The sequence below is a fragment of the Pristiophorus japonicus genome, chromosome 12, assembly GCF_044704955.1.
Source record: "Pristiophorus japonicus isolate sPriJap1 chromosome 12, sPriJap1.hap1, whole genome shotgun sequence".
Taxonomy (NCBI): domain Eukaryota; kingdom Metazoa; phylum Chordata; class Chondrichthyes; family Pristiophoridae; genus Pristiophorus; species Pristiophorus japonicus.
In genome coordinates, this window is record NC_091988.1 from 188846024 (window position 1) to 188872441 (window position 26418).

A 26418-nucleotide genomic window follows, 5' to 3' on the forward strand; every position below is an offset into this window, starting at 1 on the left:
GAGGCATATAAATTGGCCAGAAAAAGCAGCAAACCTGAGGACTGAGGGAAATTTAAAATTCAGCAGAGGAGGACAAAGGGTTTAATTAGGAGGGGGAAAATAGAGTGTGAGAGTAAGTTTGCAGAGAACATAAAAACTGACTGCAAAAGCTTCTATAGATATGTGAAAAGAAAAAGATTAGTGAAGACAAATGTAGCTCCCTTGCAGTCAGAATCAGGTGAATTTATAATGCAGACCAACTGAACAAATACTTTGGTTCTGTCTTCACTAAGGAAGACACAAATAACCTTCTGGAAATACTAGGGGACCGAGGGTCTAGCGAGAAGGAGGAACTGAAGGAAATCCTTATCAGTCAGGAAATTGTGTTCGGGAAATTGATGGGATTGAAGGCCGATAAATCCCCAGGGCCTGATAGTCTGCATTCCAGAGTACTTAAGGAAGTGGCTCTAGAAATAGTGGATGCATTGGTCATTTTCCAACATTCTATAGACTCTGGATCAGTTCCTATGGATTGGAGAGTAGCTAATGTAACCCCACATTTTAAAAAAGGAGGGAGAGAGCAAACACTGAATTATAGCCTGACGTCGGTAGTGGGGAAAATGTTGGAATCAATTATTAAAGATGTAATAGCAGCGCATTTGGAAAGCAGTGACAGGATCAGTCCAAGTCAGCATGGATTTATGAAAGGGAAATCATGCTTGACAAATCTGCTGGAATTTTTTGAGGATGTATCTAGTAGAGTGGACAAGGGAGAACCAGTGAATGTGGTGTATTTGGACTTTCAAAAGGCTTTTGACAAGGTCCCACACAAAAGAGGTTGGTGTGCAAAATTAAAGCACAATGGTATTGGGGGTAATGTCTTGATGTTGGTAGAGAACTGGTTGGCAGACAGGAAGCAAAGAGTAGGAATAAGCGGGTCCTTTTCAGAATGGCAGGCAGTGACTAGTGGAGTGCCGCAGGGCTCAGTGTTGGGACTCCAGCTCTTTACAATATACATTAATGATTTAGACGAAGGAATTGAATGTAATATCTCCAAGTTTGCACATGGTGCTAAGCTGGGTGGCAATGTGAGCTGTGAGGAGGATGCTAAGAGGCTGCAGGGTGACTTGGACAGGTTAGGTGAGTGGGCAAATGCATGGCAGATGCAGTATAATGTAGATAAATTTGAGGTTATCCACTTTGGTGGCAAAAACAGGGAGGCAGAATATTATCTGAATGGTGACAGATTAGGAAAAGGGGAGTTACGAGACCTGGGTGTCATGGTACATCAGTCATTGAAAGTTGGTATGCAGGTACAGCAGGCGGTGAAGAAGGCAAATGGCATATTGACCTTCATAGCAAGAGGAATTGAGTATGGGAGCAGGGAGGTCTTACTGCAGTTGTACAGGGCCTTGATGAGGCCACACCTTGAATATTGTGTACAGTTTTAGTCTCCTAATCTGAGGAAGGACATTCTAGCTATTGAGGGAGTGTAGCGAAGGTTCAGCAGACTGATTCCCGGGATGGCAGGACTGACATATCAAGAAAGACCGGATCGCCTAGGCTTATATTCACTGGAATTTAGAAGAATGAGAGGGGATCTCATAGAAACATATAAAATTCTGACGGGATTGGACAGGTTAGATGCAGAAAGAATGTTCCCGATGTTGGGGAAGTCCAGAACTAGGGGTCACGGTCTAAGGATAAGAGTTAAGCCATTTAGGACTGAGATGAGGAGAAACTTCTTCACTCAGAGAGTTGTGAACCTGAAAGTTGTTGAGGCCAGTTCGTTAGATATATTCAAAAGAGAGTTAGATGTGGCCCTTACGGCTAAAAGGATCAAAGGGTATGGAGAGAAAGCAGGAATGGGGTACTGAAGTTGCATGATCAGCCATGATCATATTGAATGGTGGTGCAGGCTCGAAGGGCCGAATGGCCTACTCCTGCACCTATTTTCTATGTTTCTATGAGACCGTCAGGAGGAGATTGGGTAACCAAACGGGAAAACCATCATTAGATAATTATGGACGAGGAGACCATTCGGCCCCTTTTAATTCATCCATCCAGGAATACCCGACATTCCTCCCATTGCAGCATCTAATTGATTCCTAGTTTTCACTGCCAGGAGTCTATTCCATGGGTTGATTGCTCTTTGTGTGAAGAAAAGCTTACTGATGTGCTTCTTAAATTTAACTTTGACTCGTATAGTACGAGACTGTGTCTCCCCCTCGTCCTACTCTTGCTAGTTAATTTAAAGCAATATTCTGGATTTACCTTTCCAATTCCCTTTATAAGATGTCATTTCCGATGCCTACTGCTCAGGCTAAAAAGCTCTAGTTTCTCCAGTCTTTCAAGAACTACAACTTACATTTATATAGCGACTTTAATGTAGCTAAACGTCCCGAGGCGCTTCACAGGAGGGTTCTGAAACAAAATTTGACTCCCTGCTACATAAGGAGATATTAGGGCGGGAAAGGGGAAGGTTTTACGGAACATCTTAAAGGAGAGCGAGGTAGAGTGGCGGAGGGGTTTAGGGAGGGAGATCTAGAGTTAAGGGCCCAGGGAGCTGAAGGCATGGCCACCAATGGTGGAGCGAGGACAGCAACTCAGACCCCAGTGGCAGTATCCCAGTTGCAACTTCATCTGCAGCATTATAGTTCGGGTTATAATTTGTTAATGCAGACGCACTGAGTGCCAATGCTCACGGTGGGGTGAATGTTTTCATTTAAAAAAATTATGTCTATTTATTTTATTTAAAGCTTTCCAGACTCCAACGGGAATGCCTTATGGGACAGTGAACCTCATGAACGGAGTTAATCCCAGTGAGACCCCGGTCACCTGCACCGCCGGTATCGGCACCTTCATTCTGGAATTTGCCACACTGAGCCGCCTGACGGGTGACCCTGTGTTTGAGGGGGTGGCGAGGAAAGCACTGGACGCATTATGGAGCAGTCGATCGGATATCGGGCTTGTGAGTATTTCCCGTTGCAAGGTGTCCCCCCCCCTCCGTGCTTCTCCTTGCCTCTGATCGCCCGTCTCCACCCCTGCCTCAGCTCATCCGCTGCTGAAGCCCTCATCCATATCTGTGTTACCTCTAGAGTGGACTACTCCAACGCACTCCTGGCTGGCCTCCCACATTCTATCCTACATAAATTAGAGGTGATCCAAAACTCGGCTGCCCGTGTCCTAACTCTCACTAAGCCCCGCCCGCTCGCTCACCCATCATCCCTGTGCTCGCTGACCTATATTGGCATCCAGTTAAGCAACGCCTCGATTTCAAAATTCTCATCCTTTTCAAATCTCTCAATGGCCTCTACCCCTCCTGCTCTCTCTAATCTCCTCCAGCCCCATAACCCCCCGCCCCGAGATGTCTGCGCTCCTCTAATTCTGCCCTCCTGAATATTCCTGATTGTAATCGCTCAACCATTGGTGGCCATGCCATCAGCTGCCTTGGGTCGATCCAAGGTCGTCCCATCCTCTGTCATCGAATTACAGTACGCAGAAGGCACTGGCGTCTGCACACACTCGGAAGCCGAACTCCAAGCCATTGTCAACACCTTCACCGAGGCATGCGAGAGAGTGGGCCTTACACTAAACATCCGTAAGACAAAGGTCCTCTACCAACCTGACCCCACCACACAGCACTGCCCCCTGGTTATCAAAATCCACAGTGAGGCCTTGGACAACGTGGACCATTTTCCATACCTCGGGAGCCTACTGTCAACAAAAGCAGACTTTAACGACGAGGTCCAACACCGTCTTCAGTGCACCAGTGTGGCTTTCCGTTGCCTGACGAAGGGAGTGATTGAAGAGACCAGGACCTCAAATCTGGCACCAAGCTTATGGTCTACAGGGCAATAGTGATACCCGCCCTCCTATATGGCTCAGAGACGTAGACTATTTCCAGCAGACACCTCAAAGCGCTGGAGAAGTACCACCAGCGCTGCCTCTGCAAGATCCTGCAAATCCACTGGGAGGACAGACACACCAATGTCCGTGTTCTCGCTCAGGCCAACATCCCCAGCATCGAAGCACTGACCACCCTCGACCAGCTCTGCTGGGCAGGCCACATCGACCGCATGCCTGACACGAGACTCCCAAACAAGCGCTCTACGCGGAGCTTCAACATGGCAAGCGGGGCCCAACTGGGCAGAGGAAATGCTTCAAGGACATCCTCAAAGCCTCCTTGATAAAATGCAACATCCCCACCGACACCTGGGAATCCCTGGCCCACGACCGCCCAAAATGGAAGAGCAGCATCCGGGAGGGCGCTGAGCACCTCGAGTCTCGTCACCGAGAACAAGCAGAAACCAAGTGTAGGCAGCGGAAGGAGCGTGTATCAACCAAGGCTGCCCACCCACCCTTTCCTTCAACCACTGTCTGCTCCATCTGTGACAGAGACTGTAATTCCCGCATTGGATTCCTCAGTCACCTGAGAACTCACTTTTAGAGTGGAAGCAAGTCTTCCTCGACTCTGAGGGACTGCCTATGATGATGATGATGATGCCTTGGCCCTAAGCTCTGGAACTCCCTACCTAAACCTCTCCGCCTCTCTTGCCTCTCTCCTCCTTCAAGACGCTCCTTAAAACCTACCTCTTTGACCAAGCTTTTGGTCACCTGCCCTAATTTCTACTTAATGCGGCTCGGTCTCAAATTTTTATTTCATAATACTCCTGTGAAGCGTCTTGGGACGTTTCACTATGTTAAAGGCGGCATATAAATACAAGTTGTTGTTGTTGATCACCAACATGTAGTTGTATGGAGTTTTCCTTTCTCTCATCGGGGCAGATGCTTTTTGCTTGCCTTCAGTGCCACACCTCTGTGGAGACTTGATACTTCACGTTGATATCCAGGCACCAAAGCCAGCTCAAGCTGCTGGTCCGAATGAGTAGATCTTCAGCCCTACAATCCTCCCCCCCCCCCCCCCCCCGAGATATCTGCGCACCTCTAATTCTACCCTCTTGCGCATTCTCGATTTTAATCACTCGACCATCGGTGGCCGTGCCTTCTGTTGCCGAGGCCCCCAGTTCTCAAATTCCCTCCTTAAACCTCTCTGCCCCTCTACCTCCCTTAAGATGCTCCTTAAAACCTACCTCTTTGACCATCACCTTATGTGGTTCGGTGTCAAATTTTGTGAATGCTTCAGCAAAGCGCCTTGGGACGTTTTTCTATGTTAAAGGCGCTATATAAATGTAAGTTATTTTTCCGCTCTAGGTGCTGCCTCCAAAATGAGTCTCCTCGAGTCAGCTAAGAGATTGTTAGTTGAACCCACAAGAGGGCAGCCTGGAGATCCTGCTGAGAGGCACCAGTCGTTCAGCCACAATGAATAACAATACGTGTGCATTCGTCCACAGAGCATCGCGTGTATCTCACACAGCTACTTTGTCCCTGTTCCACTGCACGCTGCTAATTTTGAATATTTAACTCTGTAGCTTTTCAATACTGACCAGTTTCTAACCTTATTCATAAGAACATAAGAAATTGGAGCAGGAGTAGGCCATTCGGCCCCTCGAGCCTGCTCCACCATTCAATAATATCATGGCCAATCTTCTACTCAACTCCACTTTCCTGACTATCCCCATATCCCTTGATTTTCCTCGAGTCCAAAAATCTTATCAACTTGACCTTGAATATATCTTATAATTGGCCCTTCCTGAGAGAGAGTCAATTTTTTTAATGGTTAATTAGTGATTCATTGCTGCTCTTTCAACGTGCCTGTATTGTCCCTTGCCCCTATAGTCAGTGTCATTTACGAAAACACTCAGCCCTTAAGCTCTGGAATTCCACTCTAATCCTCTCCGTGCCTCTACCCTCCTTTAAGACGCTCCTTAGAACCTACCTCTTTGGTCACATGCCCTAATTCCTCTTGTGTAGCTCGGTGTCAAATTCTGTTTGCTAATGCTCCTGTGAAGCGCCTTGGGGTGTTTCACTATGTTGTATAAATACAAGTTGTTAACTGGTTGCTAGGAAATTTTTTTTGGTTGGTTGGTGTAACAAGAATGTGGGTGGTGGAGGAGCTATCTTATAAAACTTGAAAACCCTGCAAGAAAAGCAGTCGCTCTAGCCTTGATGGTACAAGGTGGTCCAATGGATTGCATCTGTACCAAAGTCCAAAATGCATGACACAACTTCCCTTTTAAAATAAAAAAAGATTCTTCTCTGGGAGTGGGTAAAAAGAAAGACATGCATTTATAGAACGCCTTTCCCGACCTTAGGATGTCCCAAAGCGCTTTACAGCCAATTAAGTACTTTTGAAGGTTGAACTGTTGTAATGTAAAGGAAATCAGCTTCACTGGGCAGGCCACATAGTTCGCATGACAGATACGAGTCTCGCTAAGCAAATGCTTTATGTGGAGCTCCTTCAGGGTAAACGAGCCAAAGGAGGACAGCGGAAACGTTATAAGGACACCCTCAAAGCCTCCCTGGTAAAGTGCAACATCACCACTGACACCTGGGAGACCCTGGCCACATACCACCCAGGAAAGTCCATCCGGGAGGTCATTGAGCTCTTTGAGTCTCGACGCAAGGAGCACGAAGAGGCCAAGCGCAGGCAGCGGAAGGAGCGCGCGACAAACCAGCCCCACCGACCCCTTCCCCCGACGAATGTCTGTCCCACCTGTAACGGGGTCTGTGGCTCTCGTATCGGACTGTTCAGCCATCAAAGAACTCACTTTGGGAGTGGAAGCAAGTCCTCCTCGATTCCGAGGGACTGCCTATGATGATGAGGAAATGTGGCAGCCAAATTGTGCACAGCAAGCTCCCACAAACATGTGATAATGACCAGATTAACTTTTTTTTTTTAGTGATGTTGATTGAGGGGTAATTATTGGCCCAAGACACCGAGGATAGCTCCTCTGCTCTTCTTCGAAATAGTGCCGTGGGATCTTAATTGCTTATCGCTGGGGTTTCAGGCTGGTTTACTGAGTGATTAACTAGTACTTCTAGTATTTATAACTGCCTGAGAGAGTAGATGGGACATCGGTTTAACGTCTCATCTGAAAGACGGCACCTCCGACAGTGCAGCACTCCCTCAGCACTGCACTTGGGAGCGTCAGCCGAGATGTTTGTGCTCAAGTCTCTGGAGTGGGACCTGAACCCACAACCTTCTGACTCAGAAGCGAGGGTGCTACCCACTGAGCCATGGCTGACACTGTTGGTTAAGGGGCGGGTATAACGATCGCATTACTGAACCAAAACCCACTCCATTTGTTTCAGTGACTATATATTCAGGGTCTGTTTTAACTAGATCTTTTCTCCCTTTTTCTGCCCCCTTTTTCTCCTATCCTCTCCTTCCCATAGGTTGGAAACCACATCGATGTGGTAACGTCAAAGTGGGTGGCACAGGATGCTGGGATAGGGGCAGGGGTCGACTCATATTTTGAGTACCTGGTGAAGGGAGCCATCTTATTGCAGGATGAGGGGCTGATGTCTTCTTTCCTTGGTAAGAATTGTGCTCTAATTAAATCTCTTCCTGTGTTGTGATTGCCTCTGCCGCTTCTGACGTTTGGTACAAAATATTTGGGGAGGGGGGGCTAAAACGTGCGGCCCATGTTACACCTGTCTTGTGGCGAGGTAAAAGACAGCTTTACTCTGTATCTAACCTATACTTGTACCCTGAAATGTATGCACCTAGAGCTGTTGCATTGTGAGTGGTTTAGCCAGTCACGTGATGTTCACAAGACTCAATAAAACCCTAGTCAGTTGGGTCTAGGTCATCCACGATGAGGTATGCAGTTGTGAGCCTAATGGATGAACTGGTAATGTGGTAGTGTGATTGTTAAACATTGGTTAATAAACCAACTAGTTCTTAATAGCAATGTGTTGCTATGAATTCTTAAGCAAAGAACCCATGAAGCAAATACATACCCGACCTGGCAGTGCTTGATCGGACAGTGGGTTGTGCTTTACTCTGAATTTTATTTGCACTATCTAATTTGGTCACTTAGATTATTGGGTCACACACGATTTAGATGTATCCTTTAGCAAAAGCAGGGAGGAGGGCATCTTGGATCATAACAATTGCTTGGATTCGTTTTAAGAAGATGGAATATGATTGAAAGTATTTTCTGTGGACTGAAACAATGGCCTGGAATTTTCTGGATTGCATTTACGCAAAAGCTATGCTGAAATTTACGCTGGTTTCTGCGCCAATCTGGCCAGTGGGAAATTTGCAGCAAAATTTCCTGCTGTTCTCAGTTGCACTGGTGTAAAACAAGTGCAAATACCAACAATAGAAGTAATAGTGAGTGGGGGGGGGTGCGGGGGGAGGGGGGCTATTTTCTGCCTGGCGCCTCGCTCTCCGAGCCTATTGCCTCTGCTGCTCCTCTTCCATTTGGTATGTAGCGCAGGGGTATACCCATGGTGAAGGCCAGTTCAGCTGCATAGTCCTGAAGATACAGTGGGAGGGCAGGGTACGAATAATTTTGGGTACCCCAAGTCTGACAGCACTTTGGTTAAGGATAGTGCTGTCCGTTTCAGTAAGCAAAGTTCGCACAAAAAAGTGTGACCAAAATGTCAGCAAACTCCCGAAGTCTGGCTGACACCAATTTTGGGCGACTTTGGGCCTGAATTTGCGGGTGTGGATCTAGGCCAGCGCACTCTTGCAGGAATTCCAGAAAATTTGCGTGTCTTGGGGACGGAGCTATGTGAACAGCAGAGGGTTTCGGCGCAACTGTCTCAGAAACGACGCAAATTATTGAGGAAATTGACGCGTTTCGATGTTTCAGTGTCAGTCGATTCAACGCGAACTTCCTTGGGGGGGGTAAAACTGGCCCATTGCTGCTATTGCACCATAGTTATGATCAGCGTTCCCTTTAAGCTGCGCAGCCCCTAAGCTGTCTCGAGGTCTCGCGCAGCCGGTGAGTCGCCTTCAGTGAAAAAAAACGCGCATGCGCGGAAGTTTAAAGGGGCCGCGCCGTTTGTTAAAGGGGCCATGCGGCCCCCCCCAAAAAAAAATTAGTGGGAACACAGTTCTGCATCTGATGGTGCTCCTGTGAATTGTGTAAATGATTTCCCTATGAGTAACATGCAGACAAGTTTAATACCCTTTGACATTATCCTCTGGTTAGCTGGTGAAATTAAAGAGGTTAACAACCCGGGTGAAAACAGCTCACGGTCTGTGTGCTACCAGAAGAAATTAAATCCCTTAGAGAAGTGGGCACCCGTACAAAGTGTACTTTGGAAATCTTCTTTGTATTAATAATCGGAACATTTGGACAGCGCTTGCTCTCACACTGGTGGGGCACAGAACATTCTGGACTAGACTATAAATTACCCACAGAAATACTAACCCAGAATGACCCTTCATCATCGTAGCAGATACCAGCTATCACAGAAAGCTCTGGAAAATTATTCATGAATTTATTCCTGTATTTTTTTTTTATTCGTTCTGGGATGTGGGAGTCGCTAGCAAGGCCAGCATTTATTGCCCATCTCTAATTTCCCTTGGCAAGGTGGTGGTGAGCCGTCTTCTTGAACCGCTGCAGTCCATGTGGTGAAGGTGCTCCCACAGAGCTGTTAGGGAGGGAGTTCAAGGATTTTGACGCACAACGATGAAGGAACGGCGATACATTTCCAAGTCAGGATGGAGTGTGACTTGGAGGGGGTGGTGTTCCTTTGTGTCCACTGCCCTGGTCCTTCTAGGTGGTGGAGGTCACGGGTTTGGGAGGTGCTGCCGAAGAAAGTAAAATTAATCTCAATTTCGTTCCTTTCTGTAATTAATTTTTTTTTTCTCGTAGACTATGAAAAAGTTATTAAGAATTACACCAAGTTTGATGACTGGTACGTCTGGGTTCAGATGTACAAAGGCACTGTCTCCATGCCCGTTTTTCAGTCTCTGGAAGCTTTCTGGCCAGGACTCCAGGTCAGAATCGCTGGACTATTGTGCTCAGTCCTCTTGGTTTTTGTTTCATTCTTTGTGGTGTTTCCTTCTTACGAATTTTACATTGGCTAAAACCTCTCTCCAAACCGGTTCGACCGGTTAAGGCTTAGGCTGTAGTTGCTTGACAAGGACGATGGGCCTGTTGATATTCAAGTGTTCATTTTGAGGGGAATCTTCACTTCCGCTCTCCCAGTCTAATTTGTCAATCTGCAGTCTAGCGGGAACAAGGTTATATGGCGAGATTAGGGAAGCCGAGTTTGTTCACCTTCGAGCAGAGGTGGTGAAGGGGCAAAATAATGAGGGATGTTTTGATAGAGTAGATAGGGATCACTACCGAGAGACTCTTGATGGAAAATGTGCAGTAGGGGTTAGGCTCAGCTCTGATTAAAGACTTCCATTCATATAACTTCTTTCTCGACCTCAGGATGTCCCAAAGCACTCTACAGCCAATGAAGTATTTTTGAAGTGTCGTCACTGTTGGAATGTAGGAAATGCGGCAGCCAGTGTGCGCACAGCAAGCTCCCACAATGTGATAATGAGCAGATAATCTGTTTTTAATGAGATTGATTGAGGAATAAATATTGGCCAGGACACCAGGGATAGCTACCCTGCTCTTCTTCAAGCCACGAGATCTTTTACGTCTACCTGAGAGAGCAGTCGAGGCCTCGATTTAATGTCTCATCCGAAAGACGGCACCTCCGACAGTGCAACGCTCCCTCAGCACTGCACTGGAGTGTCGGCCTAGATTTATGCGCTCAAATCTCTGGAGTGGGACTTGAATGCACAACCTCCTGACTCCGAGGCGAGGGTGCTACACACTGAGCCACGGCTGACACCTCCGCAACTGATTAGCCAGCTGGTATTTTATGAGGTTTTTAATGAGGTCATCGCTTTCCTGTATTTCCTTCACAGGCATGCAGCATTCTGGGAAGAATTACGCTCTTCCCAGCGCTCCACCCAAACCCTCCCCCCTCCCCCCCCCCCCTCCCCCCGCCACCCATCTTGTGTGGAGTTGTCTTCTCTCTGCTTAATACTTCCTCATAACAATGCAGCTGAGATCAGCAACTCTGTGCACGGTAGGCTAGCAGCCGTGAAGCCCCCATAGCTGTGGCTCGGGCTGTTGGCTCTGTAACACATTGTGCTGTGAAAACACACGCTTCAACTTTTTAAAATAAATTTAAGCCCATGATTAGTCAACAACTCCATTGTTGTTGTATCATGCGACTACCAGGATGGGAGAGAGCAAACAAACTAGATGGACTGTGGTCTTTTTTTGTCCACCAATCCCTATCTTCCTATTAGTTTTTCAAAGGGGGTTTGTTTATCAGTATACAAATGGTAATACATCATGGACATGATGCTGCAATGTGCTGAACACAAAACAGATGAGCATCTCGCTTCTAAAATGTGCTGCTCGTTGTCTGTTCTCGGCGCTGTTCTTCTCATTTCATTTTAGAATGGTGCAAACCGTTTCAAAAAGGGCGTTACGCCGCTCGAGATTGCGTGGGTAGCTTATTGTCGCATAAACTTGGCTTTGACTAAGTTACCAGGGAGTGACAATGTAAGCAGGTTCACGAGGCAAGGAGCTCCATTAGATCACTGAACCTTATAGCACAGAAGGAGGCCATTTGGCTTGTCCTACCTGTGCCGGCTCTTTGATACAGCTATCCAATTGGACCTACTTCCCCCTGCTCTTTCCCCATAGTCCTGCAAATTTTCTTCCTATTCAAATATTTGTCCAATTCCCTTTTGAAAGTCACTATTGAATCTGCTTTCACCGCCCTTTCAGGCAGCGGGTTCCAGATCACAACAACTCGCTGCATAAAAAAAGTTAGCCCTGGTTCATCCCCTCTTCCTTTTGCCAATTATCTTAAATCTTTGACCTTTGTTTACCAACCCTCCTGCCAATGGAAACAGTCTCCCCTTATTTACTCCCTTCATAATTTTGAATGCCTCTATTAAATCTCCCCATACCCTTCTCTGTTCTGGCACTCCCTTCCCAAGTCTCTTCACGGTTTAAGACACTCCTTAACAATAAGTGTGAGGAGTTCATGGACTTTTTGTCTCTAAGATGGAGACCATCCGTTTGGCCGCCTCGGCCTCTTCCCTTCTCTCCCCTAGCCCACCGGGCCAAACTTCCTCTAAAGTTCCCCCCTGCCCTAGCTCTGACCTCACATCTTTCTCCAGTTTCTCTCCGATCTGCCCTCATGACCTTTCTGAGCTCATCCTGTCCATGAGACCCACTTCCTGCTCCCTAGACCCTATTCCCACCAAACTGCTGACCACCCAACTTCCTTTCCTGACTCCCATGTTAGCTGACATTGTTAACGGTTCTCTCTCCTCGGATACTGTCCCCGCTGTCCCTCAAATCTGCCGTCATCACCCCTCTCCTCAAAAAAACAACCCTTGACCCCCTCCGTCCTTGCAATCTACTGCCCCAACTACCGTGCCTTGGGACGTTTCACTACGTTAAAGGTGCTATATCAATGCAAGCTGTTGTTGTTAACACCTACCTCTTTGACCAAGCTTTTGGTCACCTGTCCTAAAATCTCCTTATGTAGCTCGGTGTCAATTTTTGTCTGATAATCGCTCCTGTGAAGCGCCTTGGGACATTTCACTACATATAAATGCAAGTTTTTGTTGCAAAGAGAACAATCCTAGATGTGCTTCTGGAGAGGGAAAGAATTGGTTGGAGGGAAGGCAGGTGGGATTGATCCGGCTTGTGGGGTCTAGTGGCTATTTCTTGTTTCGAAAACTGCAACAACAACAACTGTAATGAAACATCCCAAGGTACTTCACAGGAGCATTATCAAACAAAACTTGACCGAGCCACATAACATGATATTAGGACAGGTGACCAAAAGCTTGGTCAAAGAGGTAGGTTTTAAGGAGCGACTTAAAGAAGGAAAGAGACGTAGCAAGGTGAAGAGGTTTAGGGAGGGAATTCCAGAGCTTGGGGCTTAGGCAACAGAAGGCACGGCAGCCAATGGTGGAACGATTAAAACCAGGGATGCTCAAAAGGCTGGTATTGGAGGAGCACAGACATCTCGGAGGGTTGTAGGGCTGAAGGAGATTGCAGAGATGGGAAGGGGCGAGGCCATGGAGGGATTTGAAAACCAGGATGAGAATTTTAAAATTGAGGCGTTTCTTAACTGGGAGTCAATGTAGGTCAGCGAGCACAGAGGTGATGGGTAATGCTCTTTATGATGTACATTTCAGCTATAAAGAAATTACGACCGTTTTAAAAACTCAAATCTTCAGCAGATTTGCTGCATTTGAAGGTGGGGCTGATGCGTTGTTTTTTTCTACCATAGAGCCTGATTGGCGACATTAATAACGCGATGAAAACGTTCCACAACTACTACCAGGTTTGGAAGCAGTACGGGGGCCTGCCCGAGTTTTACAGCATCCCTCAGGGTACAACGGTGGACAAGCGGGAAGGCTATCCGCTGCGACCAGGTGAAGAATGAAAGAACTTTTGTTTACCTAGCATCCGTTCACGTTAGCCATGGCTCATTTGGTTGAATCCTCGCCTCTTGAGTCAGAATGTTGTGGGTTCAAGTCCCACTCCAGAGACTTGAGCACTAAAATCTAGGCTGACACTCCAGTGCAGTGCTGAGGGAGTGCTGCACTGTCGGAGGTGCCGTCTTTCAGATGAGACGTTAAACCGAAGCCCCGTCTGCTCTCTCAGGTGGATGTAAAAGATCCCATGGCACTATTTGAAGAAGAGCAGGGGAGTTATCCCCGGTGTCATGGGCCAATATTTATCCATCAATCAACATCAAAAAAACAGTTTATCTGGTCATTATCACTTCGCTGTTTGTGGGACCTTGCTGTGCGCGAATTGGCTGCCGGACTGCCTATATTCCAACAGTGGATACACTTCGAAAGTACGTCATTGGCTGTAAAGCACTTTTAGATGTCCGGTGGTCGTGAAAGGTGCTATAGAAATGCAAGTCTTTTTTTTTTTATTTCTTGGTGTATAGAGTGAAACCAATGAGAGTGCCAGCATATGTACAGGGGCCTGACTCTGTTGTCTTGTCAAGCATCCGGGCAAGGTTATCCTGTAATACCTGTACACAAAAAAGGCTAACCATTCATTATAGCCCGGTTTGAGTTAACTCGGTTTAACTTCTCATCCGAAAGACGACACCTCCGACAGTGCAGCACCCCCTCAGTACCACACTGGGAGTGTCAGCCTAGATTTATGTGCTCAAGTTTCTGGAATGCACAACCTTCTGACTCCGAGGCGAGAGTGCGACCCACTGAGCCACGGCTGACACTCGGGGGATGTAAATGTTCTTCCGTGTCAGCGCAAAAGTGGGCCGCCCGATTTACATCCCACCTGGTTTTTGAAAATCGAGCAAGAAAGAAATCAAATATCAATTATTCCCCCTACATACTTCACCACCACTGGTGTGATGCCAAAGTGAGTACCTTTTATTCTGGACTCCACTGGCCCCAATGCACATACTGATCTGCGATGGGGCCATTTCAAACTCTTGGCTCGCTGATGGCTGGGGTTCACCACATGCTAAGGTGTCCCACAGTCTACGAAGCCCATCAGGGACATCGCCCAAACTTCACAAAGATTCAAGGGCAGAGTTAAAAATGTAACCATACAGCCAACTGTTAGCTTTGGGGTCCTCCCACATCCACGGCTGTCTTTGTTCCAGTGCAACTGATGCAATGTTGAAAGAGACTGGATTTTGCCAGCCTGAGCTCATACTGTTAACGGGGATGGTTTGTCATTACAGAGCTTATAGAGAGTGCCATGTATCTTTATCGAGCAACCGGAGACCCAACTCTCCTGGAGCTGGGCAGGGATGTCATCGAGGCCATTGAAGAGATCAGCCGCGTGGATTGTGGCTTTGCTACCGTAAGTACTGAACCTATTGAAGCTCAGCCGTGTTTCCTGTAAATCATGCTGCCTCATCACTGAGTTTCTTCTAATGTGCTCCGACGCCTCAATTTAAAGATTTGCATCCTTATTTTCAATTCCTGCAGTGGCCTCGCCCCTCCCTATCTCTGTAATCTCCTCCAGCTCCACAATCCCCCGAGATGTCTGCGCTCCTCTAATTCTGCCCTTTTGAGCATCCCTGATTATAATCGCTCCATCATTGGCGGCCGTGCCTTCAGCTGCCTGGACCCAAAGCTCTGGAATTCCCTCCCTAAACCTCTCCACCTCACTTTCCACCTTTTAAGAAGCTCCTTAAAACTTATCTCTTTGACCAAGTCCGCCCTAATTTCTCCTTGTATGGCTCGGTGTTAAATTTCCTGTGAAAAGCGCCTTGGGATGTTTTACTACGCTAAAGGCACTACATAAATACAAGTTGTTGTTGCTATGTTCCAGTTCCTGATCAAGATCATTTTGTGTGTGGGGGATGGGGGCAGTAAAATAAAAACTTACTGTCCATCTTGGGTGGAGCTCAAGCATGCCTTGTGGTACACAGAAGAAGGAATGATGTAAACTCTCCAGGGAGAGGCCTGTAAGCTAGCCTGCCCGTTCCACCACTCTCGAGATATTGATGAGATAATTGAAATTGACGAGATAATTGAGCATCCTGACTGTGCGCGTACTGCTGGGAGAGACCGGGAAAGAGAGAAACCGGGTTGTACACGGACATGTCCATCTCTGTTTGTTCTACACAAAGGAATTGGCCATTTTGCCCAGTTCCTGGTTGTGCAATTACATCGAATCTACAGTACAGAAATGGGCCATTCGCCCCAACTGGTTAATGGTGATGTTTATACTCCGCACGAGTCTCTTTCCACTCTAATGAATGCTCCCTACCCTGTCCCCCGTCCCTCTATTTCCTTCTCACTCATGTAAACATAAGAACATAAGATATAGGAGCAGGAGTAGGCCATGCGGCCCCTCGAGCCTGCTCCGCCATTTAATACGATCATGGCTGATCCAATCATGGACTCGGGTCTACTTCCCTACCCGCTCCCCATAACCCCTTATAAGCATCAAGCCTCCCTTTAAATGCATCAATGCTCGCTGCTTCAACCACTCCAAGTGCCAGCGAGTTCCACATTTTCACCACTCTTGTGCAATGTCTTTAATTGATTTGTTAGTGGCTATCTTATATTTATTTCCCCTTGTTCTGGGCTGACCCACATGAGGAAACCATTTCTCCACATCCATCCTATCAAAACCACGTCATAATTTTAAAGACCCCTATCAGGTCTCCTCTTAATTTCTTTTTACCAACACTAAGAGTCCCAACTTGCTCAATCTTTCCTGTTGGCTGCATCCTCTCAATTTTGGTAACATCCTTGTAAATCTTTTCTGCACTTTCTCCAGTGCTTCACTATCCTCTTTGAGACCGGAACTGATCACAGTCCTCCAAGTGTGGTCTACATAAGAACATAATAAATAAGAGCAGGAGTAGGCCATATGGCCCCTCGAGCCTGCTCTGCCATTTAATACAATCCTGGCTGATCCGATCATGGACTCGGCTCCACTTCCCCGCCCCCTCCCAATAAACCCCGTATCCCCATATCGGTTAAGAAACTGTCTATTTCTGTCTTAAATTTATTCAATGTCTCAGCTTCCACAGCTCTCTGAGGCAGTGAATTCCACAGAGTTACAACCCTCTGAGAGAAGAAATTCCTCCTCATCTCAGTTTTAAATGGCCGACCCCTTATTCTAAGATCATGCCCTCTAGTTCTAGTCTCCCCTATCAGTGGAAACATCCTCTCTGCATCCACCTTGTCAAGCCCTCTCATAATCTTATACGTTTCGATAAGATCAGCTCTCATTCTTTTGAATTCCAATGAGTAGAGGCCCAACCTACACAACCTTTCCTCATAAGTCAACCCCCTCATCCCCGGAATCAACCTAGTGAACCTTCTCTGAACTGCCTCCAGAGCAAGTATATCCTTTCATAAATATGGAAACCAAAACTGCACGCAGTACTCTAGGTGTGGCCTCACCAATACCCTGTTATACTGTAGAAAGACGTCTCTGCTTTTATACTCCATCCCCTTTGCAATAAAGGCCAAGATTCCATTGGCCTTCCTGATCACTTGCTGTACCTGCATACTAACCTTTTGTGTTTCGTGAAAGATTCGATAGAAATTTAACACTACCTCCCTGCTTTTAACCTGAGTTTTCTCAGTTCTTTTGCTGAAACTAGGCTGATTCCGGAGATGATGGGGTTACCTTATGATGATAGATTGAGTAGACTGGGTCTTTACTCGTTGTAGTTCAGAAAGATGAGGGGTGATCTTATAGAAACATTTAAAATAATGAAAGGGATAGACAAGATAGAAGCAGAGAGGTTGTTTCCACTGGTCGGGGAGACTAGAACTAGGGGGCACAGCCTCAAAATACGGGGGAGCCAATTTAAAACCGAGTTGAGAAGGAATTTCTTCTCCCAGAGGGTTGTGAATCTGTGGAATTCTCTGCCCAAGGAAGCAGTTGAGGCTAGCTCATTGAATGTATTCAAATCACAGATAGATAGATTTTTAACCAATAAGGGAATTAAGGGTTATGGGGAGCGGGCGGGTAAGTGGAGCTGAGTCCACGGCCAGATCAGCCATGATCTTGTTGAATGGCGGAGCAGGCTCGAGGGGCTAGATGGCCTACTCCTGTTCCTAATTCTTATGTTCTTATGTTCTATGGTAGGCGAGAAGGAGATGCCCATAGAAACCCACCCACTTTGTTCTGTTAGTTTTTAATTGGATTTGGGTGCGTGCAATGGTTGGTTTTGCTGGGCTGTCCTCCGTTTTTACATTTTTGTCTTTTTTTTTCCCCTGCCAAAATATTCCTTCATCATTCCTTGCTGCTATCATTTATATCAAGACAGTGAGGTGGGAATTTTGTTTATGTTTGCTCACGGTACTGCCTGACTTAAGAGGTGTCCATGAGCAGTCGACAAATGCAGATACAATGACTGCTGAGGAAAGGGTGAAGTTGGCCATTACATGGACTGCTCCAAAGTCCAATCTCCACTAGACTTAACAATCTCTGAAAAGCGTGGCATCCTGAAAGGTTTTCGGGAGTGGGGAGGATTGTAGTGTGATTTATAAGGGGGAGGGCAGGGGAGCAGTAGATGTTTCAAAAGAAAGATAGACTTGGATTTGTATAGCGCCTTTCACGACCACCGGACATCTCAAAGCAATTTACAGCCAATTCAGTACTTTTGGCATGTAGTCACTGTTGTAATGTGGGAAACGTGGCAGCCAATTTGCGCACAGCAAGCTCCCACAAACAACAATGTGATAATGACCAGATAATCTGTTTTTTTTGATTGAGGGATAACTATTGGCCAGGACACCAGGGATAACTCCTCTGCTCTTTTTCGAAATAGTGCCATGGGATCTTTTACGTCCACCCGAGAGAGCAGATGGGGCTTCGGTTTAACATCTCGTCCGAAAGACGGCACCTCCGACAGTGCAGCTCTCCCTCAGAGTGTCAGCTTAGATTTATGTGCTCAAGTCCCTGGAGTGGGACTTGAACCCATAATCTTCTGATTTAGAGGCGAGTGTGCTATCCATTGAGCCATGGCTGACACTAAATGTTGGGGTCTAGCAAAGTCTTGTCAAGTGTCTGATTTTTCTGATATAATTAAAGGGAGTTAAAGTCGATATAATGCACCAATATTTTCTGACTCCTTCACTTCACTGTAGGGCCCTGGAAATGGGACATTGAATCCTGAATGGAGTTCTGATCTGACTATGGGCAGGAGTGAATGTTTTTGAATATTTCACACAATGAAGGGTAACAATTAACAAGTCACCAAAAAACACTTCACAGTTTTAGTTAGTTTAGCAGTTCTGACTAAGGATGATGCTTAGAAGATAGCAACACTATATTGTCCGTAGGAGTGAAATTCCTTCTGACGATAATTCAGCAGAGTCTGTGCGCGTTTGGATTTACATGAAAAAGAGTTGCATTTATATAGCGCCTTTCATAGAATCATAGCATGGTTACAGCACAGAAAGAGACCATTCGGCCTGTCGAGCCCATGCCGAATCTCTGCAAGAGCACTTCAGCTAGTCCCAGGACCTCAGGACGTCCTAAAGCGCTTTACAGAGAATGAAGTACTATTTGAAGTACAGTCACTTGTAATGTAGGCAAGGCGGCAGCCAATGTACGCACAGCAAGCTCCCACAAATAGCAATGTGGTAATGACCAGACTGGGCTTAATTTTTCTATGGAGACCCACATAGAGTAAATGCTCAGGACTAGACCCACTATCCGGAAAGTAGAATCTTAGATCCTCATTTTAGTGAGCCTACAGTCCCAATGGCTCCTGGAACCTGGACATGTTTACACTATTGAGTACAGCTGATGGAGGGAGACTTACAATTGATTGCATTCCTGTCGTGAAAAAGGGCCTTCTGTATCGAAGCTGAGGGATCGCTTGTTCCAGGACCAGTGTTGCTTTAGGATCAGCCTTTTGAAGCCTGGCTTGAGGGAACTCGGTCAGACTTCACTCCCTCCCTTTATGGAAATGCCTACACTGCATCTGCACACCTTCCTTCTTCCCCGCCTTCAGTTAAGTCAGATGAGAAGCTCGTGGTCTGGAATGATTCAGAGGTGCAAAAACCCACATCGACTCTCAAAAAATCTCGGCTGACACTCCAGTGCAGTACTGAGGGAGTGCTGCACTGTTGAAGGTGCCGTCTTTCAGATGAGACGTTAAACTGAGGACTCTTCTGTTCCCTCAGCTGGACGTAAAAGATCCCATTGGCACTATTTCGAAGAAAAGCAGGGGAGTTATCCCCGGTATCGTGGACAATATTTATCGCATTGCTGTTTGTGGGAGCTTGCTGTGCGCAAATTTGCTGCCGCGTTACTTATATTACAACAGTGACAACACTTCAAAAAGTACTTCATTGGCTGTAAAGCGCTTTGAGATGTCCGGTGGTCGTGAAAGGCGCTGTATAAATACGAGTCTTTCTTTCTTAACCTCAGGATGTCCCAAAACGCTTACAATGAAGTACTATTGAAGTGCAGTCACTCTTGTAATGTAGAAAACGTATTGCGTATCCTCATAATCACCCACTGTTCCTGCTGCTGATTTCTACCTAGTCACTCCTGCCGGAAAGCTCACGTACATCTTTATGTTGGGTGAGCGCAAGATTAGGCTTGGCTACAATGTGCCCAGAATTCCACAGGCCACCACTACATATATGCATTACGTGGCTATTTCTGCTTTCCATGGCTCTGTGTCGCACACCACCCTGTATGTTCACTCACTGATTGTTGTGTGTGGGCCGCAAGTTTGTAATGTTATTGAATCCTTTTGCTTCCAATCCAATGTTTGAGCACCTGTGCCTGCGTGTTATTATAGACTTGATGATCAGATCTGTTTCCTTGCATTGAAGGTCCGGGACCTGCGGGACCACAAACTGGACAATCGCATGGAGTCCTTCTTCCTCGCGGAAACGGTGAAATATCTCTACCTGCTCTTTGACCCGGGCAACTTTCTCCACAATGACGGCTCCACCTTCCACACGGTCACCACGCCCTACGGCGAGTGCGTGCTGGGCGCCGGCGGCTACCTGTTCAACACTGAGGCGCACCCCATCGACCCGGCGGCCCTGCACTGCTGCAGCCAACACAAGGAGGAGCGGTGGGAGGTTGAGGGGCTGATGCAAGGATTCCGCACCTCGCAGTACGAGCGGGTGGGACTGTCCACGGCTGGCGCCACAGAGCGACATCACCAATACAGCAAGGGCATGCGGGCTGCCCAAGCTGGGAAAAAAACAAAGAGGACAAATAAGAAAGCAGTTCCAGTACTAAGCTGCCCCAGTCAGCATTTTAGCTCAAAACTCGCTGTCTTGGGTCAAGTATTTACAGACTATTCCTAACCTGCACAATGACCTTGTGATCTAAATGGACTTTATTTATGAAATTAAGTGGAATAAAGTTTGGCTGTTTTGTTTGTAATGGATTTTCACAGGATTGTCTTTTTTTTGGAGGGCAGGAAGAAGAGCAGAGTGTTGCACCAATATCCCAGCATCATCTCTAGAGGCACAAAACATTTGGTGAGGGATTTAGCTCCCTGTATCTGTTAACAGAAATAAAAAAAGACCGTGCATTTATATAGTGCCTTTCACGTCCCCGGGTGCTTTACAACCAATAAATTACTTTTGAAGTGTAGTCATTATTATTATGTAGCCAATCCTAGCAGCCAATGTTATGCACAGCAAGGTTGGTTCGAAAGGGATTTGAGGGGAAATGTTTTCACCCAAACAGTGGTGGGAGTTTGGAACTCACTGCCTGAAATGTTGGTAGAGGCAGAAACCCTCACCACATTTAAAAAAAATACTTGGATGTGCACTTGAAGTGCCGTAACCTACAGGGCTACGAACCAAGAGCTGGAAAGTGGGATTAGGTGGGATAGGCCTTTGTCGACCAGCACGGACATGATGGGCCATAATGGTGTCCTTCCGTGTTGTAAATTTCTATGATTCTAAGGTCCCACGCACAGCGAATGATCAGTCAACCTATTTTTGGTGGTGGGGTTGGAGGGAGGAATGTTGGCCAGGACACTGGAGAACTAATACAAAAGCAAAATACTGCAGATACTGGAGTCTGAAATAAAAACAGAAAATGCTGGAAATCTCAGCGGGTCAGGTAGCATCTGTGGAGAGAAACAGAGTTAACGTTTCAGGTCGATGGCACTTCGTCCGAACTAGAGAACTACTTGTTCTTCGAATAGTGCCGTGGAATCTTTTGCATATATCCAAGTAGCCAATGGGGGTCTCGGTTTAATATCTCACCTGAAAGACGGCACTACTAACAATGTAACTCTTTTCCCCCTCCGCCCATCCCGTATTGAATCGTCAACTAGTTAAGAAGTCCAGTAGTCCGTACTTGGTTCTTTATCCATGCATTTCTGTACCACAAATGTATCTGAATATCTGGAGGTGTATTTACAGATGCAGTTTAAGCACAAAACTACATGTAAAGAGAACAAAGGAAACCTGTTTGGGGAAGCCAGCAGCCAGTCATGTCATCCTGCAATCTTACAGCACAGAAGGAGGCCATTTGGCCCATCAAGCCTGTGCCGGCTCTTTGAAAGATTAATCCTAATCTCCCACTCTTTCGCCATAGCCCTGATTTATTTTTTTTAACTTTTTAAGTATATATCCAATTCCCTTTTGAAAGTTACTATTGAATCTGCTTCCAGGCAACGCATTCCAGATGATGGCTCTATGCGTTTTAAAAAAAAACTCATTTCCTCTCTGGTTCTTTTTGGCATGAGCTCGGCGAGAATTATTTCCCTACTTTCTCTTTTTTTTCCAACTTTATTGAAATGCTTTTTCGTCTTTGTCTTCAGTTCTGATGGATTGTGCACCTGAAACATAAATAACCTTCCTTTTCTCTAGATAGCTACTGACGGATTTTGAAGCAGAATCCGAACTATCACACAATGGATGAGTAGAGTTAAAAAGATCACAGAAAGACAAAGGGTTTCTTAATTTAAATAATGATACTTCGTTTCAAGAGGGTTCAAACCAGATAATAAATTGAAGGCTTCCTGGTGAATATATAAAATTGGCAGGAAGTGAATCACGATAATCTAATTAAAGTGACAATCCGGAGGAAAAAATCAAGTGATTTGTAATGTTATCTGCTTCCAGAAATTAGATCATTGCATGTCTCAGTGCACTTTAAAGGCGAGTGCTGTTTTCTGGGAAAAACAGCACACACGCTCTATAAAATCTCTTTAGAATCATAGAATAGTTACAGCATGGAAGGATGCTATTTGGCCTGTCAAGCCCATGCTGACTCTCAGCTAGTCCCACTCCCCCACACTTTCCCCGTAGCCTTGCAAATTTTTTTCAGGACGTGCATTCCAGATCTTAATCACTCGCTGCATCAAAGAGTTTTTTCTTGCGTCACCTTTGGTTCTTTTGCGAATCACCTTAAATCTGTGTCCTCTGGCCCTTCTGCCAATGGGAACAGTTTCTCTCTACTCTGTCCAGACCCCACTCCTCATGATTTTGAAGTTTGTATTAGTTACTCCCTTAACCCATAAACAAACTAACTCCTTGTCATATAAAATCCCCACACTTTTCATCACAGGACATAGAACATAGTGGAGGTCTGGAATGAATCTAAATCATTTTCTGGGAAACACAGAGTTCCATAGTGAGGTTGAAAAGAGTAAGACAGAAAATGAGGTAATGCAAAAACTAATGCCCCCCTCCCTGCCCCCATCCTTTTCCTCATCGACACATTTCTTTTCCACTCAGATCAGTGGAGCAGGCTTGAGGGGCCAAATGGCCTACTGCCGCTCCTAGTTCTTATGTTCTATCAACTACATCATTGATAAACAATGGGGTTCCACCTAGGTTTGCCAACTCTGGTTCAATGTATTCCTGGAGGTTTCATCACATGACAACACCTTGTATTTATATAGCGTATTTAACGTGAAACATCACAAAGTGCTTCACAGGAGTGTTTTGAATCAAAACGACAGCGAGCCACATAACGAGAAATTAGGGCAGATGACCAAAAACTTGGTCAAAGAGGTAACTTTTAAAGAGCGTCTTAAAGGAGGATAGAAAGACGGAGAGGCTTAGAGAGGGAGTTCCAGAGTTTAGGGCCTAGGCAACAGAAGTCATGGCCAGCAATGGTGGAGCGATTTAAAATCAGGGATGCTCAAGAGGGCAGTATTTGAGGAGTGCAGATATCTTGGAGGGTTGTGAGGCTGAAGAAGATTACAGAGATAGGGAGGGGCGAGGCCATGGAGGGATTTGAAAACAAGGATGAGAATTTTAAAATTGAGGCGTTGCTTAACCGGGAGCCAATGTAGGTCTGCGAACACATGGGTGATGGGACGCAGTGGACCTTCTGCCTCCAACTGCCCCACTCGTCCTTCATTCCTATCCCCACTATTTTTATAACTAATAAATGTTCAAAGAAAATCAATTAAAAACATACACCATTTCTTTTAATGCCCTTGAAATGTCTCTCCCGGGGCGCTCACAGTGGTGCCCAGGAGATCAATGGGTATTTCCTGCAGACACCAGGGCAATCCTGGAGGATTGGAAACCACATGTCTGTTGATGACATTCCGCTCCATCTTTCGACCTCTCCACTGCCTATTTGCTGCTTGTTGGACATTCAGTGTAGGACGAGTCATCATTTCTTCCAGCTCAGTATTGGGAAGACTGAAGTCATAGTCTTTGGTCTCTACTACACGTTACACATCCTTCCCACAGACTCCACCAGCGTCCCTCCCACCCGCAACCACTCTCCAGGCAGTGTCTCCCAATATGCCAGACTGTTTGCAGTTTTTCCATCTTGTTCGACCATGAACTTATTTTCAGATCCCATTTCTTCTCCACCATAAAAAACGCTTACTTCCATTTCCGTAACATCGCCCACCTCCACTCCTACCTCAGCCTCTTCACCACTGAGAATCTTATGCATGTCTTAATCCTCTCTAGACTCAATTGCTCCAACACTCCTGGCTGGCTTCCCATCCTCCGCACTCCGTAAACTCCGCTTGTCCAAAACACCGCAACGTGCATCCTGTCCTTGCTCATTACCGCTGCCCTCGCTGATCTATATTGGCTCCTTGTCCCCAGTGCATTACATTTTAAATCTTTGTCTTTAAATCATTCCATGACCTCATCCCATCTCATCGCTGAAATCTCTTCCAGCCCTACACCCCACGCCAACACTCAATCTTTCAGGGTCCAACCTTTTTTGCCCATCTTCAGTAATTTATAACTAATAATAATAACTTATAACAAACATTCAAAGAAAATGAAAAAAATATTTTAGTTTAAGTACATAAGAAATAGGAGCAAGAGTAGGCCATTTGGCCCTTCGAGCCTGCTCCACCCTTCAATAAGGTCATGGCTGATCTTCTACCTCACATCCACCTTTCCATAATTTCCTTAGTTCTCCCAAATGTATTGAACTCTGCCTTGAATATACTCAATGACTGAGTATCCGCAGCCCTCTGGGGTAGAGAATTCCAGAGATTCACAACCCTTTGAGTGAAAAAATTCCTCCTTATATCAGTCCTAAATGGCTGACCCCTTATTCTGAGACTGTGACCCCGTGTTCTAGATTCCCCAGCCAGGGGAAACATTTTCTCACAATTAACCCTCTCAAGCCTCTTAAGAATTTTCTATGTTTCAATGAGATCACTTCTCATTCTTCTAAACTCAAGGGAATATAGGCCTTGTCTACTTGATCACTCTTCATAGGGCAATCCCCTCATCCCAGGAACCAGTCTAGTGAACATTCGTTGCTCTCCCTCTAAGGCAAGTATGTCGTTCCTTAGGTAAGGAGATCAAAACTGTACACAGTGCTCCAGGTGTAGCCTCACCAATGCCATGTATAATTATAGTAAGACTTCTTTACCATTATACTCTAATCGCTTTGTAACAAAAGCTAACATACCATTTGCTTTCCTAATTGCTCGCTGAGCCTGCATGTTACATTTCTGTGATTCATGTACAAGGACACTCAAGTCCCTCTGAATGCAAAGATTTCCCAGTCTCTCACCATTCAAAAGATATTCTGCATTTTTGTTTTCTCTACCAAAGTGGATAACTTCACACTTCCCCACATTGTATTCCATTTGAAATGTTCTTGCCCACTCAGTCAACCTGTCTGCAGCCTCTTTGCGTCTTTCTCACAGTTTATTCTCCCGCCTAACTTTGTATCATCTAAGTCATTAATATCATCATAGGCAGTCCCTCAGAGTCAAGGATGACTTGCTTTCACTCTAAAAGTGAGTTCTCAGGTGACTGAAGAGTCCAATGCGGGACCTACAGTCTCTGTCACAGGTGGGGCACACAGTGGTTGAAGGAAAAGGTGGGTAGGGAGTCTGGGTTGATGCACGCTTCTTCCGCTGTCTATGCTTGGTTTCTGCTTGCTCTAGGCGATGAGATTCGAGGTGCTCAGCACACTCCCGGAGGCTCTTCTTTCACGTTGGGCGGTCTTTGGCCAGGGATTCCCAGGTGTCGGTGGGGATGTTGCACTTTATCAAGGAGGCTTTGAGGGTATCCTTGAAGTGTTTCCTCTGCCCACCTGGGGCTCGCTTGCCGTGTCGAAGCTCCGAGTGGAGCGCTTGCTTTGGGAGTCTCGTGTCGGGCATGCAGATGATGTGGCCCGCCCAATAGAGCTGATCGAGCGTGGTCAATGCTTTGATGCTGGGGATGCTGGCCAGACGCCTGTGTCTGCGCACATACAGAGGCTGCACTCCAGGACATAGTCAACGTATTTACTGAGGCGTACGAAAGCACAGGCCTTACACTAAACTTCCGTAAGACAAAGGTCCTCTACCAGCCTGTCCTCGCCGCACAGCACTGTGCCCCAGTCATCAAGATCCACGGCGCGGCCCTGGACAACGAGGACCACTTCCCACATCTCGGGAGCCTCCTATCAACAAGAGCAGGCATCGACGATGAGATCCAACACTGCCTCCAGTGTGCAAGTGCAGCCCTCGGCCGCCTGAGGAAAAGAGTGTTTGAAGACCAGGTCCTCAAAACTGCCACCAAGCTCATGGTCTACAGGGCTGTAGTAATACCTGCCCTCCTGTATGGCTGAGAGACATGGACCATGT

At 46.3% G+C, this 26418-nt stretch overlaps 1 protein-coding gene across 1 annotated transcript in view; it reads left to right on the forward strand.

Moving 5' to 3' along the window:
- Positions 1-20960, forward strand: part of edem2 (ER degradation enhancer, mannosidase alpha-like 2) — a 42503-nt gene extending 21543 nt beyond the window's left edge. The window contains exons 6-11 of the mRNA XM_070896292.1: positions 2739-2950; positions 7279-7420; positions 9717-9841; positions 13174-13318; positions 14617-14738; positions 20204-20960. Of these exons, the coding sequence (XP_070752393.1) occupies positions 2739-2950; positions 7279-7420; positions 9717-9841; positions 13174-13318; positions 14617-14738; positions 20204-20689 (1232 nt within the window). The 3' untranslated portion in view covers positions 20690-20960. The remainder of the gene's footprint in view (positions 1-2738; positions 2951-7278; positions 7421-9716; positions 9842-13173; positions 13319-14616; positions 14739-20203) is intronic.
- Positions 20961-26418: the final 5458 nt, after the last annotated feature.